The sequence below is a fragment of the Pipistrellus kuhlii genome, unplaced genomic scaffold, assembly GCF_014108245.1.
Source record: "Pipistrellus kuhlii isolate mPipKuh1 unplaced genomic scaffold, mPipKuh1.p scaffold_m20_p_5, whole genome shotgun sequence".
Taxonomy (NCBI): Eukaryota; Metazoa; Chordata; class Mammalia; order Chiroptera; family Vespertilionidae; genus Pipistrellus; species Pipistrellus kuhlii.
Window position 1 is genome coordinate 11,731,101 of NW_023425551.1, and position 13,756 is coordinate 11,744,856.

The 13,756-nt window shown below is 48.0% G+C and overlaps 1 protein-coding gene across 19 annotated transcripts in view; it reads left to right on the forward strand.

Annotated features, from left to right (window-relative positions):
- Positions 1 to 5,093: 5,093 nt before the first annotated feature.
- TPD52L1 (TPD52 like 1) overlaps positions 5,094 to 13,756 on the forward strand; it is a 56,493-nt gene continuing 47,830 nt past the window's right edge. For 7 of the 19 annotated variants that reach the window (XM_036413248.2, XM_045572707.1, XM_045572706.1 and 4 more), the window contains exon 1: positions 5,096 to 5,274. In XM_036413248.2, coding sequence (XP_036269141.1) covers positions 5,256 to 5,274 — 19 coding nt within the window. In that variant the 5' untranslated portion in view covers positions 5,096 to 5,255. Of the gene's footprint in view, positions 5,275 to 13,756 lie in introns of all 19 variants that reach the window. The other 12 variants (XM_045572699.1, XM_045572710.1, XM_045572701.1 and 9 more) reach the window with 5 other exon arrangements.

A 13,756-nucleotide genomic window follows, 5' to 3' on the forward strand; every position in this document is an offset into this window, starting at 1 on the left:
GATGTCACACAGATTTCTGCTTACAAAAATAAACGAGCCTCCTGCATCCTTTAACTCTCTCCGAGGACTTTACCAATAATCCCTGTGACATTCTATGTGGACTTTCTCTAACCCAGAAGGACCCATTGTGTTTGAAAAAAGAATTAGCCCACACCTGACTTTCTGCTTCTGTTTCATGAGGATGCTGTGCTAACACCATTTACCTAAAGGTCAAGTGCTGGCAAGGACAGCCTCAGGAAGCTCAGCCTGCTGGTCAGCATAAGAGATCCCGAGCTGTGAAGACATCACGCCTTTGAAAAAACAAGACAAAAATCCTCTAAGAAATGGGAAAGCCCTACTGTAATGAAGGAATTAATGGTGCGAAAGAGGCCTTTGTCTTTTTATGTCTGTCCTTTTGTGCTTCTCTCTCGGAGTTTCCTTGTTTACATCACCCCTGCTGTGTCCTGCACTGGCCTAGACCAACTTGACAACACACTTCTTTTCTCAGTGCTACTGAAAGAATTGAACATTTTGAACAGAAGCAGAATAAACACTAAGCAGAAAAAAAATACAAAAACAACAACAACCACCCAACAACAAACAAACAAAAGAGATACAGTCACTTTGAAAATAGTCAATTTCTCAAACTACAGGTTTTGAAATCCAAGAAAACCAAATGCTCACCATTACATGACCGACCGGTGCAGGCCTGGGGCTGCTTTCTTCCCTGCGTTTCAGATTCCTCCTGCCGGATGGTCCCATTCCAGCCTGAAGGTCAATGTAAGTGAGATCTTCTCAATCCTCTTAGCTCCCTCTCTCCGGAAAAGAGATTGGGCTAAGTCCTAGCCTCTAAGAGCACAATCACTCCGTCTGAACCCTACAGCCTCAAGCTACACTCTTCTGACGTCCATGTCTTGACTCTTTGCCTCAGTGGTACTGGCAAGATGGCAGCCCCCATCTCTTCTGGCCTCCACAGCCCACCCTCTGGCGGGTGGACTTGAAGAGGAGACATGATCCAGGTTCTCCTGGGGACTGGGAGGACCCCAGCAAAGTCTCCCATTGCCTTTGCCCAGCTCTGTAGCAGGATGTAGCTCCCCACTGCCACTCCCTGTGTGCAGCCCCCTTACCTCCCTGAGGGACTCTGCTGCCCCTCCCTCTCCTGGTCTCTCTCCAGCCTCCTGTGAGTGTGGGCCACTAGCTGGTTCTCTCTCCTGACTTCGTCACCCCACACGGGGCTCAGGGAAACACCTAGAGGGTATCCTACACCACCTGAAAAGGTGGGAAGCACAAAGGGACAGGCTCGCTGTCCTTCCTAACATTTCTCAAAGAAGTTCCTAAGGGAACTTTCAAAGCCGGGTCCTCGGTGCTGCGAGGAGGGTAAGGTAGGTGAGGGCAAGAGAAACACACAGACAGACACAGCTCTAACCTCTCCTCCAAACATCTCTTCCCTCCCCAACTCCTTGGAAGCAGGGGTGTTGGAGTCTGTGCTATAACTGCTTTCTTTTTCTTTCTCTTTCTCTTTCTCTTTCTCTTTCTCTTTCTCTTTCTCTTTCTCTTTCTCTTTCTCTTTCTCTTTCTCTTTCTCTTTCTCTTTCTCTCTCTCTCTCTCTCTCTCTCTCTCTCTCTCTCTCTCTCTTCTCTCTTCTCTCTCTCTCTCTCTCTCTCTCTCTCTCTCTCTTTCTCTTTCTCTTTCTCTTTCTCTCCTCCTTCTCCTTCTCCTCCTTCTCCTTCCCTTCTCCTTCTTCTTTGTCTCTTTCTGTTTACCTAGGTGGACATTTTTTTGATTTTTAAAAAAATAAATATTTTATTGATTTTTTTACAAAGAGGAAGAGAGAGGGATAGAGAGTTAGAAACATCAATGAAAGAGAATCATCATTCAGCTGCCTCTTGCACACCCCCTACTGGGGATGTGCCCGCAACCAAGGTACATGCCCTTGGCCAGAATCGAACCTGGGACCTTTCAGTCCTCAGGCTGCTGCTCTATCCACTGAGCCAAACAGGTTTCGGCGGTTTCTTCCTTCCTTCCTTCCTTCCTTCCTTCCTTCCTTCCTTCCTTCCTTCCTTCCTTCCTTCCTTCCTTCCTTTCTTTCTTTCTTCCTTTTTTTTTTTTTTTTTTTTTTTACAAAGCAAATCAGAATATCAGAGAGTGGGACCCAGGTATCAGAAATGTCAGAAATGTCCTAAGCCCCTTGGGTGGTGCTGACGTCTAAGGGGGCTGGGACCACTGCTCTAGCAACACGGGCACCGGTAGGCTGGGAGGGAAAGAACCATCCATTAGCACCTGGTACAGCACCCTGCCTCACAAGGCGGAAGCCCAGGCACAGAAAGGCTGAGAACCTTGCTGCGGGTCACACAGTAATTTTCAGTGTGAGCATGGGATGGACCCCAGAGCCCACGTTCTCCTTCAGTGTGCTTGCAACACTCCTGCGCCAGAGCGGCACACCTTATCTGTCCTTTCCTCGTCCCTCTCAGACAGTGACTGTTGAATCTGCCTTCCCTTTGGGCATTTATGATTCCCACGGCACCCGCACCTCTGCAGAAAGTTCAGTTCTGCAGGACTGGGCTGGGATTGCATCAGCTTACACACCTGCCCCTTGCAGGGGTGGTTACAAAGATGAAGAACAGAGGATGTAGATGACTGTTTGACTAAGCTTCAAAGAAGTTAAGAAAATTCACATCCTAAGTGACAAGGAAAAAGGAAGGATATTAGTCCCCCTTGGCTGAGCCATTATTTGTGGGCTGATGCAACATACCTGGTTCATTTCTTTATCCTTCAAGATTCAGCGGAGGCAGACATCTTCAAAGAGATGTTCCTGGACCTCTTCAGCAGAATGAGTGAGGAGACCCTCCTCCCCGCTTCCCCACACGCCAGGCTCACCCCAGCACAGCGCTCAGCACGGCGCACTGCTTTCCAAAGCTCCCGCCTGACTCCCCTCTCCCCAGACACGGACTCCCTGGGTAAAAAGGAACAGGCCCTTCGCCTAAATCCTTAACATCTAGCACCGTTCCCGGCCCAGAGGATATTCAGTAAGTACTTCTGAGTGAATATCAGTATTTTATTATTATAAACAATGATGAAAGATATTAAGGGGTGGTAGCCTAAATTTTTGTAAATCAGAAAAATGAGTCAGAGTTTGGATGAAGGTTCGCTGACTCAAGCTGGAAAGTCATTGACTATTTTTAGCTCTTTTAACAGCTGGGAGTCAAGCCTAACCTGGTGTTTAATTTCCAGGATTTGGCGGGGGCGGGGGCGGGGGACAGGGGGACCAGAACAACTGATAGACTCTAAAACTGATTTAATCACTGGCTCTAATCTGTCACTTGATGCATCCATGGTCACTGCCACCAAAATCCATGAAAAAGCCCTAATGCCTGCCGTTCTATACACCAATTTTAATGGCCATGATTACGAATCAAGAGTTTATTGAACACCACAAAAGAAACACTGGTGCATTTTTACAAGTGCCAGGAAATCACGAGTGTTCCTCCTCTCAAGCCAAGATTTAAGAGCCCATTAATTAAAAAAAAAAAAAAAAAAAAAAGAGTCCATTCATGTTTATTAAGTCTGTACTTTGACAGTAACTTGGGCATGGATAAACTAGAACCTACTGGCTAGGTCATTATTTATTCCATGAAGTTTTTGAGCTATGAATTTGCATAAAGCTCTTCGGTAGGGTATATGGGGGGGCTCGGTATGGGACTGTCACTTCACCCTGACAGATTTTTACCATCTATTTTAAGAAAGAAAGAACGACAACTTAAAAAAAGGCAACCCGAGGCCAAATGTCAGTAAACAGTCCATTTCACTTGGCGGATGAGGCTGGTGTAGACGTGGAGAAAAGGGGAGCTCTGTGACAGTGGAAGGCCTGCATGGGAGAGACACCAGCGGGTACCTTCCCCGGAGCCCTGCTTCCTACAGTCACCATGCCAGGCCAGGCGTGGACCAGAACTACAAGCTTCTAGTAGTCTTTTCTTGAAAGTAGGATTGCTTCCCCAACCTACAGACATGGCCTATGGGTCTTGGGATTAGAAAACACATACACAGGGGCTCAGTTATTTGCAAGGCCCATATTTGTGACTCTACCTCCTCACCATGTATTTATTCATGTCCTCAAATCCATACAGAACGTCATGGTTATTCCCAGACGTGGGCAGAGCCCTGAAAACTCCGGTCAGACAGAGGCATACCCTCCCAGCAGAGGTCAAACAAGGTGAACCGCTACCTTCTTTATTTCAACTCTCATACTGTGAAGTGTCCTTTTCACGGACTACAAATATACCATTTTTGTGCCTTTGGGGTGTGTGTGTGTGTGTGTGTGTGTGTGTGGTATTTAAAATGGCCCGGAAAACATAGTGCTGAAGTGCTTTCTAGTGTCCCAGGAACAAAACACCTAAGTTTAAAAAGCTCAATCGATGTCATGCACAATGAGTTACAATGCTGTTGGCCCTGAGCTCAATGTCAATGAGTCAACCCCGTGGCTGGCAAACTGCGGCTCTTGACCCCATGCGGCTCTTTGGCCCCTTGAGTGTGGCTCTTCCACAAAATACCACGGCCTGGGCGACTCTATTTTGAAGAAGTGGCATTAGAAGAAGTTTAAGTTTAAAAAACTTGACTCTCAAAAGAAATTTCAATCGCCGTACGGTTGATATTTGGCTCTGTGGACTAATGAGTTTGCCGACCACTGAGTTAACCAACAATATATGTTAAGATATCTTTAAACAGAAGCACACGTAAAACAAGGATATATATATATTGGCCAGTTGACAAAAACGTGGGGTCCCGGGGGTAACAGACATCACACGGCATTTCCACCAGGAGCAATAATCGTTCAGCTATGAATTTGCATAAAGCTCTTCGGTAGGGAATAGGGGGGCCTCCGAATGGAACTGTCATACTGAGTTCCTCCTCTCCTCTCCTCTCCCATGGTATTCGCGTTGGCACAGCCCAGGTCAGGGCCCGCTTGAGCCAGGTAGGCATTTCTCTGGGCTGAGAACGCCCCAAGCCTGGAGGGAGCTCCTTCAGCCCAGCGCCCCGCGTGGCCGGCAGTGGGCGCCCTCGGCCCAGCGCCCCGCGTGGCCGGCAGGGGGCGCCCCGGGCGCGGGGAGCCAGGTGCGCTGGAAGGGGCGGAGGAGAGGGAAGCGGCCGGCGGCGGCTGCCCAGGCTCCTCTCCCGCCGCACGCTCCGCTCGCGCTCCGGGGCAGAGAGAAGGCGCCCTCGCCGGGCCCGGATCCCTGCGAGCCGGTCCCGCCGCGCTCAGCCCCCGCCCCCGGCCGCCATGGAGGCGCCGGCACAAGGTGAGTGGTCCGATCGCCCATCGCCCCGAGGGGCAGCCCGGGCGGCGCGGAGAGCGGAGAGCGCCGCTCCGGCGTCGCCCAACTTCCCGGGCCGGGCGGGCCGGTGCCGCTGCACGTCCGCCCTCTGCTCCCGCCGAGTCCGCGGGGTGCCTGCGCCCCAAACTCGGGGTGTGCGGGGTGCCTGCGCCCCAAACTCGGAGTGTGCGGGGTGCCTGCGCCCCAAACCCGGGGAGTGCGGGGTGCCTGCGCCCCAAACCCGGGGAGTGCGGGGTGCCTGCGCCCCAAACCCGGGGTGTGCGGGGTGCCTGCGCCCCAAACCCGGGGAGTGCGGGGTGCCTGCGCCCCAAACCCGGGGAGTGCGGGGTGCCTGCGCCCCAAACCCGGGGAGTGCGGGGTGCCTGCGCCCCAAACCCGGGGAGTGCGGGGTGCCTGCGCCCCAAACCCGGGGAGTGCGGGGCTGCGGCCGGGAGGCCGGCGCTCCGTGGAGAGGGGACGGTCTCCCCCTCCCCCGGCCGGTCGTCCCGCTTCCCGAACCTCCCGAGCACCCGAGGACCTGTTGTACCGGGTCGGGAGCCTCCTGCCGCCCCCTTTCCCGCGGGGCGGGGGGCGGGGAGCGCGGGCTCCTCGCCTCGGGCTCGCGTCCTGCGCGCGGCTCCCGATCCGGGCTGAGCGGCGGCTCCGCGGGGACCCCGTCTCCCCCCGGACACGCCGGCCTCTCGGGGACCGGCCTTCCCCCGGCGAGGAGAGCGCTGCCCGCCCGCGGATCTGCAGCCGGACCGACCGACCGACCGGCACGTGTGCCCCGGGTTCCCGCGGTCCCGGAGCTCCCTCTGCTCCCCCCCCCCCCCCCCAGCCGCCCAGCGCCCCACCCCGGGGCGCGGACTGGGGGAGCCCGCGGCGGCCTCGCGGAGCGCGTCCTGATGTCTCGGGGTCACGCTCGGACTCGTGCCGGGACGGGAGTAAACGGGCTGGAGAGGAGCAGAGGAGGAGGGTCCGGGGTGGGGGGGTGGGGGGTGGGGAGCCTGGGAGAAGAACGCTGATTCCGGGGTCCGTCACCTGGGGAGCAGCGCCTGGGAGGGATGGGTGGAGGTCAGCTTTCTTCAGCCTTTAAAACAACCACCGCACCTGCCTTCTACACTACGGAGTGGGGGATCCAGTGATGGATGGATGGATGGATGGATAGATAGTTAGATAGATACTACAGTGTAAAGAATCCAGTGATGGCTAGATAGATAGACAGACAGATAGACAGGACAGTATAAGGAATCCAGTGATGGCTTTTAAGTCATATAGAAAGGTAGACAGACAGACAGGCAGGCAGATAGACAGACAGACACTACAGTGTAGGGAATCCAGTGATGGCTTTTAAGATAGATAGGGAATCCAGTGATGGCCTTTAAGATAGATAGAGAGACAGACAGAACAGATAGATAGACAGATAGATAGATAGACAGACACTACAATGTAGGTGATTCAGTGATGGCTTTTAAGAAAGATAGGTAGGTAGGTAGGTAGATAGATAGATACTACAGTGTAGATGATAGATGATAGATAGATAGATAGATAGATTGATTGATAGATAGATAGATAGATATTGTAGATTGGAGGTTCATGACCCTGTGGCTCGCCCTCGAGGCAGAAGTGTCCTGAATGAGAGCTGGTTGGCAGCCTTGGGGACAGGAGCCATCCAGGGGTTTGCTGCCAGGACTACCCTGGTCTGAACAGGGCGAACCATTTCTGTTTGTCCCGTCAGCCAAGTTCCTGTCCATAAAACTGCCCATTATCCAAATAAGAGAGGAGAATTCCACCCCACCCCCACCCCCCTCCTCCGCCTGAGACTGGGCAAATTCCAGAGCAGAGGTCAGCTCCGAGGGAGGCCTTCCCTCCTGAACGGCAGCAGGTGGCAGGGAGCCACCCGGGGGCTTTCCAGCCTGCTTTGCAGCTGGGGGTCATTTGGAGAGTTTTAAATCCTGGTCCTGGCGAGCCATGGGTATGTTTGAAAGCGCTCCAGGGCCTGCTCTTCCTCAGCTGGAGGAAGCTGCAGGCTGGAACCGGGGCACTGGTTTGCTTTACCTGAGAGACGGACCTAACAAACATCGCGGGGCCTTTCTCTGCCACACACCGTGCCCTGGAGGAGAAGCAGCCACAGGTTTGGTTCCTGCTTCCTGAAGAGACAGGCGTGACGCTGAGAGTTACTTGATCAGTGGGAAATGGCAGCTTCGTTTCTGATGGGGATAGAGGGGGGGCCTGAAAGTCTTCCAGTGGGTGATAACCCCAATAGCGAGGTTCGTTACTGCGCCCGTTTCTGCTCTCGGTGCTTCGCGTGTGCTGACTCATTTCTTCTTCACAGCAGCCCCCTGAAGTGGGTGGTGCTCTTGTGCCCCGTCCACAGAGAGGGGGGACGTGCAGGATGTACATACGCCCCCGGAAAAGCAATCAGGGAATGAGGGGCAGAGGTGGTGCTCAGTGCCCCTGCCTGCTCACAGACACCACCTTTAGAGGAAAGAGAAAGTCTTAGTCCCCTGCCCTCTCTGCCACTCCTCCCCTCCCCCTCATGCAGGGGCGGGAGCTGAGTGGGTGGGTGGGGGGGACAAGTGAAAAAGGCAGATGAAGCATTCCTAGGGACACCTGTATTAGGGTGATGGTCAGCCACAGAGAGGACAGTGAACAGATTTAAAAAGCATTCCGGAAGAAAATAAAAATAACTTGGATTCATATGAAGGAGGCTGACTCCAACTTTATACTTTTTTTTTTTTTTAATTGATTTTTAGAGAGAGAGGAAAGAAGAGGAATAGAGAGAGAGAGAAACATCTACAAGAGATCAGCTGCCTCCTGCCTACCTCCCTCCTGGACATCTAGCCGAAATCCTGCCTGGAATTGAACCAGAGTGACCTTTTGGTTCATAGGTCAACACTCAACCACTGAGCCAGGCTCCAATGTTATACTTTTACAACCAGGTGAATATTTACCTCTTAAATTCTTATTTCCTCAGTACTTTACATTTTTCATTTTAAGTGCCCCCCCCCCCTTTTTAAAGTTCTTTAAGAAGAAAACCTTTCACAAGGCATTTATAGTGTATATTAAAGAGGAAATCTTCTTTCCACTTGGCCTATTTTCTGGCTAAAGGAAATGGACTTTTAGACTCTGAGAGAGTCCTCTGTGCAGGTTCGTGTCATCAGCACAGTGTGTGTTAGGATTACCCAGAGTGAGGACGGCTTGTCTCTCTGCCTCTTGGTCTGGAGAGAGCAGAGGTGAGTGAGGGTAAGTAGGCAGCTGCTGATGCGACGCCCCTGTCCTTCCCCAGAGACCAACCGGATGCTGTGGCCATCACTGGCACCTGTTCAGTGAGGACCGCAGTCAGTCCCGGAACCTGCTCCCAAAGTGAAATTCTGCAAACAGACTCCTTCACTTTGTGGAAGAAAAGGTTACTTTTGGTGAAACAGGGACACATTTTGGGAAGCTGGTAGAACAGAACATTCAGAAGTGGGCTTATGGGCACCACGATTCTGCGAGGAGGGCCGGAGAGCAAGGTGGAATGGGGGCCCGCAGGATGCCAGCTTTCCCGTTGCTCTCCTGGAACTAGAGAATGTTGCTTTAATATAATCACCTGTTGGAGAGGACATTTGGTTAGGAATTTAGCATTTTCCTGAAACGTGTAGGGCTTTAAAATGAAAAGTTCCCTATCTTTTAAAATTATCTTCCAATATTTCATTTTTCTAGGAAATAACTTTGCCTTTGTCCTTACCAGTGTCTTTAATGCTGAAAGAAAAACCTTCTTTCCACTCATCCCATTGTATATATTCAGATTAATAGCTGTATTCGTTGCCTATGACTGCTGTAATAAATTACTGCACACAACGGAAATGTATTCTCTCACAGTTCTGGGGCCGGGATTCCAAAATCACTCTCACTGGACCCAAATCAGGGTATCCGGCAGGGCTTCGCTCCTTTGGATGCTCTCACGAAGAATCCATTTCTTGCAGCTTTCGGGGACTGTCAGCTGCATTCATTGGCTGCATCCCTCTGGCATCTGCCTCGTGCCCCAGTGCCTTCTCTGCTGTCTGTTTCAGATCTCCCTCGGCCTCCAGTTTCTGAGAACACTGTGATTTCATTTAGAGCCCACCTGGATGATCCAAGATCATCCTCCCATCTCCAGATCCTCAACTCAATCGACGTACAAAGACCCTTTTCTTACATAAAGTGGCATTTATAGGTCCCAGAGATTAGGGCCGGATGGATGTACTTGGGGGCTGCTCTTCAGCCTGCTACAGTGACTACCCTTTAGATTCACACATGCTAGTCTCAGGGTCCTCAGAAACCCAGGAATATGTGTCAAATTAATCCTGCCTGATTGAAAATTCATGCAGACCTCACATTAGACTTTGCTCACAGGATGTTGGTTTTGCCTCATCTTGTTCCAGGAAGAACTTAGGGCAGTTTACACAGAAATATGAAACACAGCAAGATAATGTAAATTAGAAATAGAAGAAATAAAGTAAAGGAGGATAAGGACAGCAAATGAAGCAAGGAATGGAGCTCTATCATAAAACAAATGCAATTCTATCTTTTTTGTTAATATTGCATAGAAAACAAATTCTTGCTTTGTGAAAATTTTTTTTGTTTTTTTGTTTTAAAACAACAAAATAATCCTTCCTTCCCCTGCTGATTAGTAACAGGCAAAATATCTTATATTTATATATAGGGATCAGACTACCCCCCACACAAATTCTTCTGCAAATTTCAGTGAATGTAATTACAAGCCTTAAACATGGGAGCGAGGTGTTATACATTATGATTTTTAAAAGTATTATTAAGAACATTTTACTGCCTTCAGAGCTACCTCCTATTGTTTTATTTTCCTGCTAAATAGAAGTTCTAAAGTAGTAGTCATGTATACATAAGTAGAAATTGGTCATTTGCACCGAAACCAGTTTGGCTCAGTGGATAGAGCATCAGCCTGCGGACTGAAAGGTCCCAGGTTCGAATTCCGGTCAAAGGCATGTACCTTGGTTGTGGGCATATCCCCAATAGAGGGTGTGCAAGAGGCAGCTGGTTGATGGTTCTCTCTCATTGATGTTTCTAACTCTCTATCCCTCTCTCTTCCTCTCTGTAAAAAAAAAAAAAAAAAAAAAAAAAAAAAAAAAAATCAATAAAAATATATTAAAAAAAAAAAAAAAAGAAATTGGTCATTTGCCACACTTCCTATAGTTGCAATTAAAATTATTGTAAAATGTGATCATACAAATGATAGATATTACAGAATATGGGAATCTATTTTGAATTGCCTTCCCTAATGTACACCTTGTTTGCTTGATACTCTTGGTGGGCAGAATCAGAAAAGTTGCTTTATAAGACTGAGAAGCAAGAGGGTTCATTTTTGTGGACTAGGATAAGACTTGCTACTTAGTGAGCCATAGTAAATAATAAATGAGTACTTCCTCAAGTATTGATTTGTCAAATAAATATATCAACAACTACTTATTGACAACTATAGTAGTAGCAGAGATGCAACAAGCACGGAATGTTGAGAGGCAGAGGGACAGTGTTTAAAATTCCAGAATCAGGGCAAACTGCCTGAATTCTCATCCTGCCAATGTCACCATTAATATGACCCTGAACAAGTTACTTCATTTCTCTGGGCCTTGCTTTTCCCATATGCAAAGTGAGGGTAATGATAGCACCTACATCATAGGATTCTAATGAGGGTTTAACAAGTGAATACAATCAATGTTCTTAACAGTGCTCAGCATGGGCTAAGTACTATATAAATGCTTGCTGTTGCTTTTAGTGGCACTTGCCAAGAACTTTACATGCATTCTTATTGAATCCTTACGTGAACATTTTGGGATAGGTACCATTACTTTTAACTCATTTATAGACAGGAAAATGGAAGGTCAGAACAATTAAGTGAGGCCTTGCCAGCGTGGCTCAGTGATTGAGCATCGGCCTATGAACTAGGAGGTCATGGTTCCATTCTTGATTGGGGCACATCCCAGGCTGTGGGCTCAATCCCCAGTGTGTGGCGTGCAGGAGGCAGCCAATCAATATTTCCCTCTCATCACTGATGTTTCCATCCTTCTCTCCCTCTCCCTTCTTCTCTCTGAAATCAATATACATACATACACACACACACACACACACACACACACACACACATATATATATATATATATAATTTAAATCATGCTACTTAGCCTTGTCAGTGTTGCTCAGTGGTTGAGTGTCGACCTATGAACCAGAATGTCAAGGTTCCATTCCAGGTCATGGCACATGCTCAGGTAATGTCTCAATCTCCAGTGCCTCATCATTGACGTTTCTATCTCTCTCTCCCTCTCCCTTCCTCTCTGAAATCAGTAAAAAAAAAAAAATAAAAAATAAAAATAAAAGTATATATATTTTAAAAGGTTATGCTACTTAATAAATACAACAAAGTCATGAGGGAGGTAATGTTACTAGTATTCTCACCTTAGATGAGGAAACTGAATGATAATAGTTACAGAACTTTCTTCACCGTGCCCAGCTTGGACATGTGGGCCCAGATTGGGGATCGGCGAGCAGCTGTTATTTCTGTATCTTGCGGCTGGGATGTAGCGTATTGCAGTGCAGCCTTGCTGACGGAATGCAAAGCCATGGAGAAAGGGCTGTGCTCCCAGGGCAGGAGTTTGAAGATCCTGGTGTCAGTTGCTTAGCAGCATGCTTAAGATTTCTGCGTATCCTGAAAAGCTTCTAGTGACAAATTTAGACTTCTGCTCTTGTTATTTTAGATGTTCTTAAAAAAATACCAAATATTCAGATGCCTTCCCACAAATATACTAATTCTGTACCTTTGGTTTTATTAATTTTTTCATTCAATAATTACCTAAAGCATCTAAGTGCTTCACTCAATAAATACCTAAAATATCACTTCCAGAAAAACACAAGCAACCAAGATGAAAATTTCTGTCCTTGGGAAGTTCATATTCTAGGGAAGAGAAAAAGAGTAAATAATGTAGATTAATAAATGATGTAGTGTACTAGATGTTGGTAAATGCTAAGGAGAACAATAAATTGGTGACGGGGCTTGTGAGTGTGGGAGAGGGGGGAGTGGTGGAAGGTGATTCTACATCTCTCTGGGATTGATCCTCTGCACAGAGACTTGATCTGAACTTACTTTCCAGAAGAGAGGCATGGCTTTCTGAACACACTGCGGCTGGGTTGGGACTAGATTGCTGCTCTTCACCCTGGTGAATACTTTGAGCTTATAATTGCCATGTCCACCACTCCATCACTTCTAAAGGGAATCCCACATCAGTTGAGTGGATTTTGTATTTCTTTGGCTCTTACAAAAGCATATTGTTCACCCAACTGTAGAGATCTCTGCGGGAACTCTGCATTCCTTCATATTCTTCAGACCATTCAATCTTCACAGACATACCTGACTGAATTCCAGGCATCTCACCTGATTTTATCTTGCAATTTGTACACTTCTCCAGTCACTTTCCTGGTCAATTTTAGTTCTCCAGGAGACAATGAAATTTAAGAGGAAAAACACCATGCCTCTAGCTCTGTTGAGCTTCTCATTTATCACTGCAGTGTAGAGAGCCCTGGGTAACCCAAGTAGACCCTCAGCGCATGTGTAGAGTGGAACAGTGCAGCCCAAACTCCCAGGGTCATCCCACTCAGGCTCCTCATCGCAGGCAGCTGCTCAGAGACTCAGAGATGGCATCTCTTAAGTGTGAACTAAGTAGTGAATATGATGTCATAATTGATTGATTGATTTATACCCTGTCGTAATTAACTTGTAGCAATTAGCAAATCTGATAATATGTGATCAATATCATTAGCCCAAGTAACAATGCCAAGACCAAAATTCAGGAAAGCTAGGAAGTCTGAATATAATAAGATATCTCTTCAGGAAAAATTAGGAATAACCAAGAGAATGAAATAACATTTTAGTCCTGAAAATGAAATAACATTTTAGTACAACAAAGAACTAAGGTAGTCTGGGAGTTCAGTGTTAGTGTGGAGGCAAACTAGCTATTTTACCTTATTAGTACATGCTGTCTGTTTTCCAGAGAAGCAACCAAACTGAGACTTAACGGGTGTCATGGGATTTAAATACCAGAGGATGAATAGCTAAAGAATTTGGGTGTTTCAACTGTGGAATCTCAGAAGGAAGGTGGAGGTGGGTGGGGGAGGGTAAGGGAGGGAACAGATCAACCAAAGAACTTGTATGCATATATGAATAACTCATGGACACAGACAGTAGGGTGGTGGAGGCCTGGGGCAGGGGGCTTGAGGGGGCTCTAAGGGGTCAATGGGAGAAAAAAGGGGACATATGTAATACTTCCAAAAATTAAGATTAAAAAAAATACATAGGTGAACCTATTTTGTGCAATGCTGATGTCTTCTCAGAAATGTAATCTAATGCTATTTACTGGAGCAGCATGTTGGAACATTCACCACATGGTTAGTAGGAGGAGGAGTTTCCTTATCTAACTGA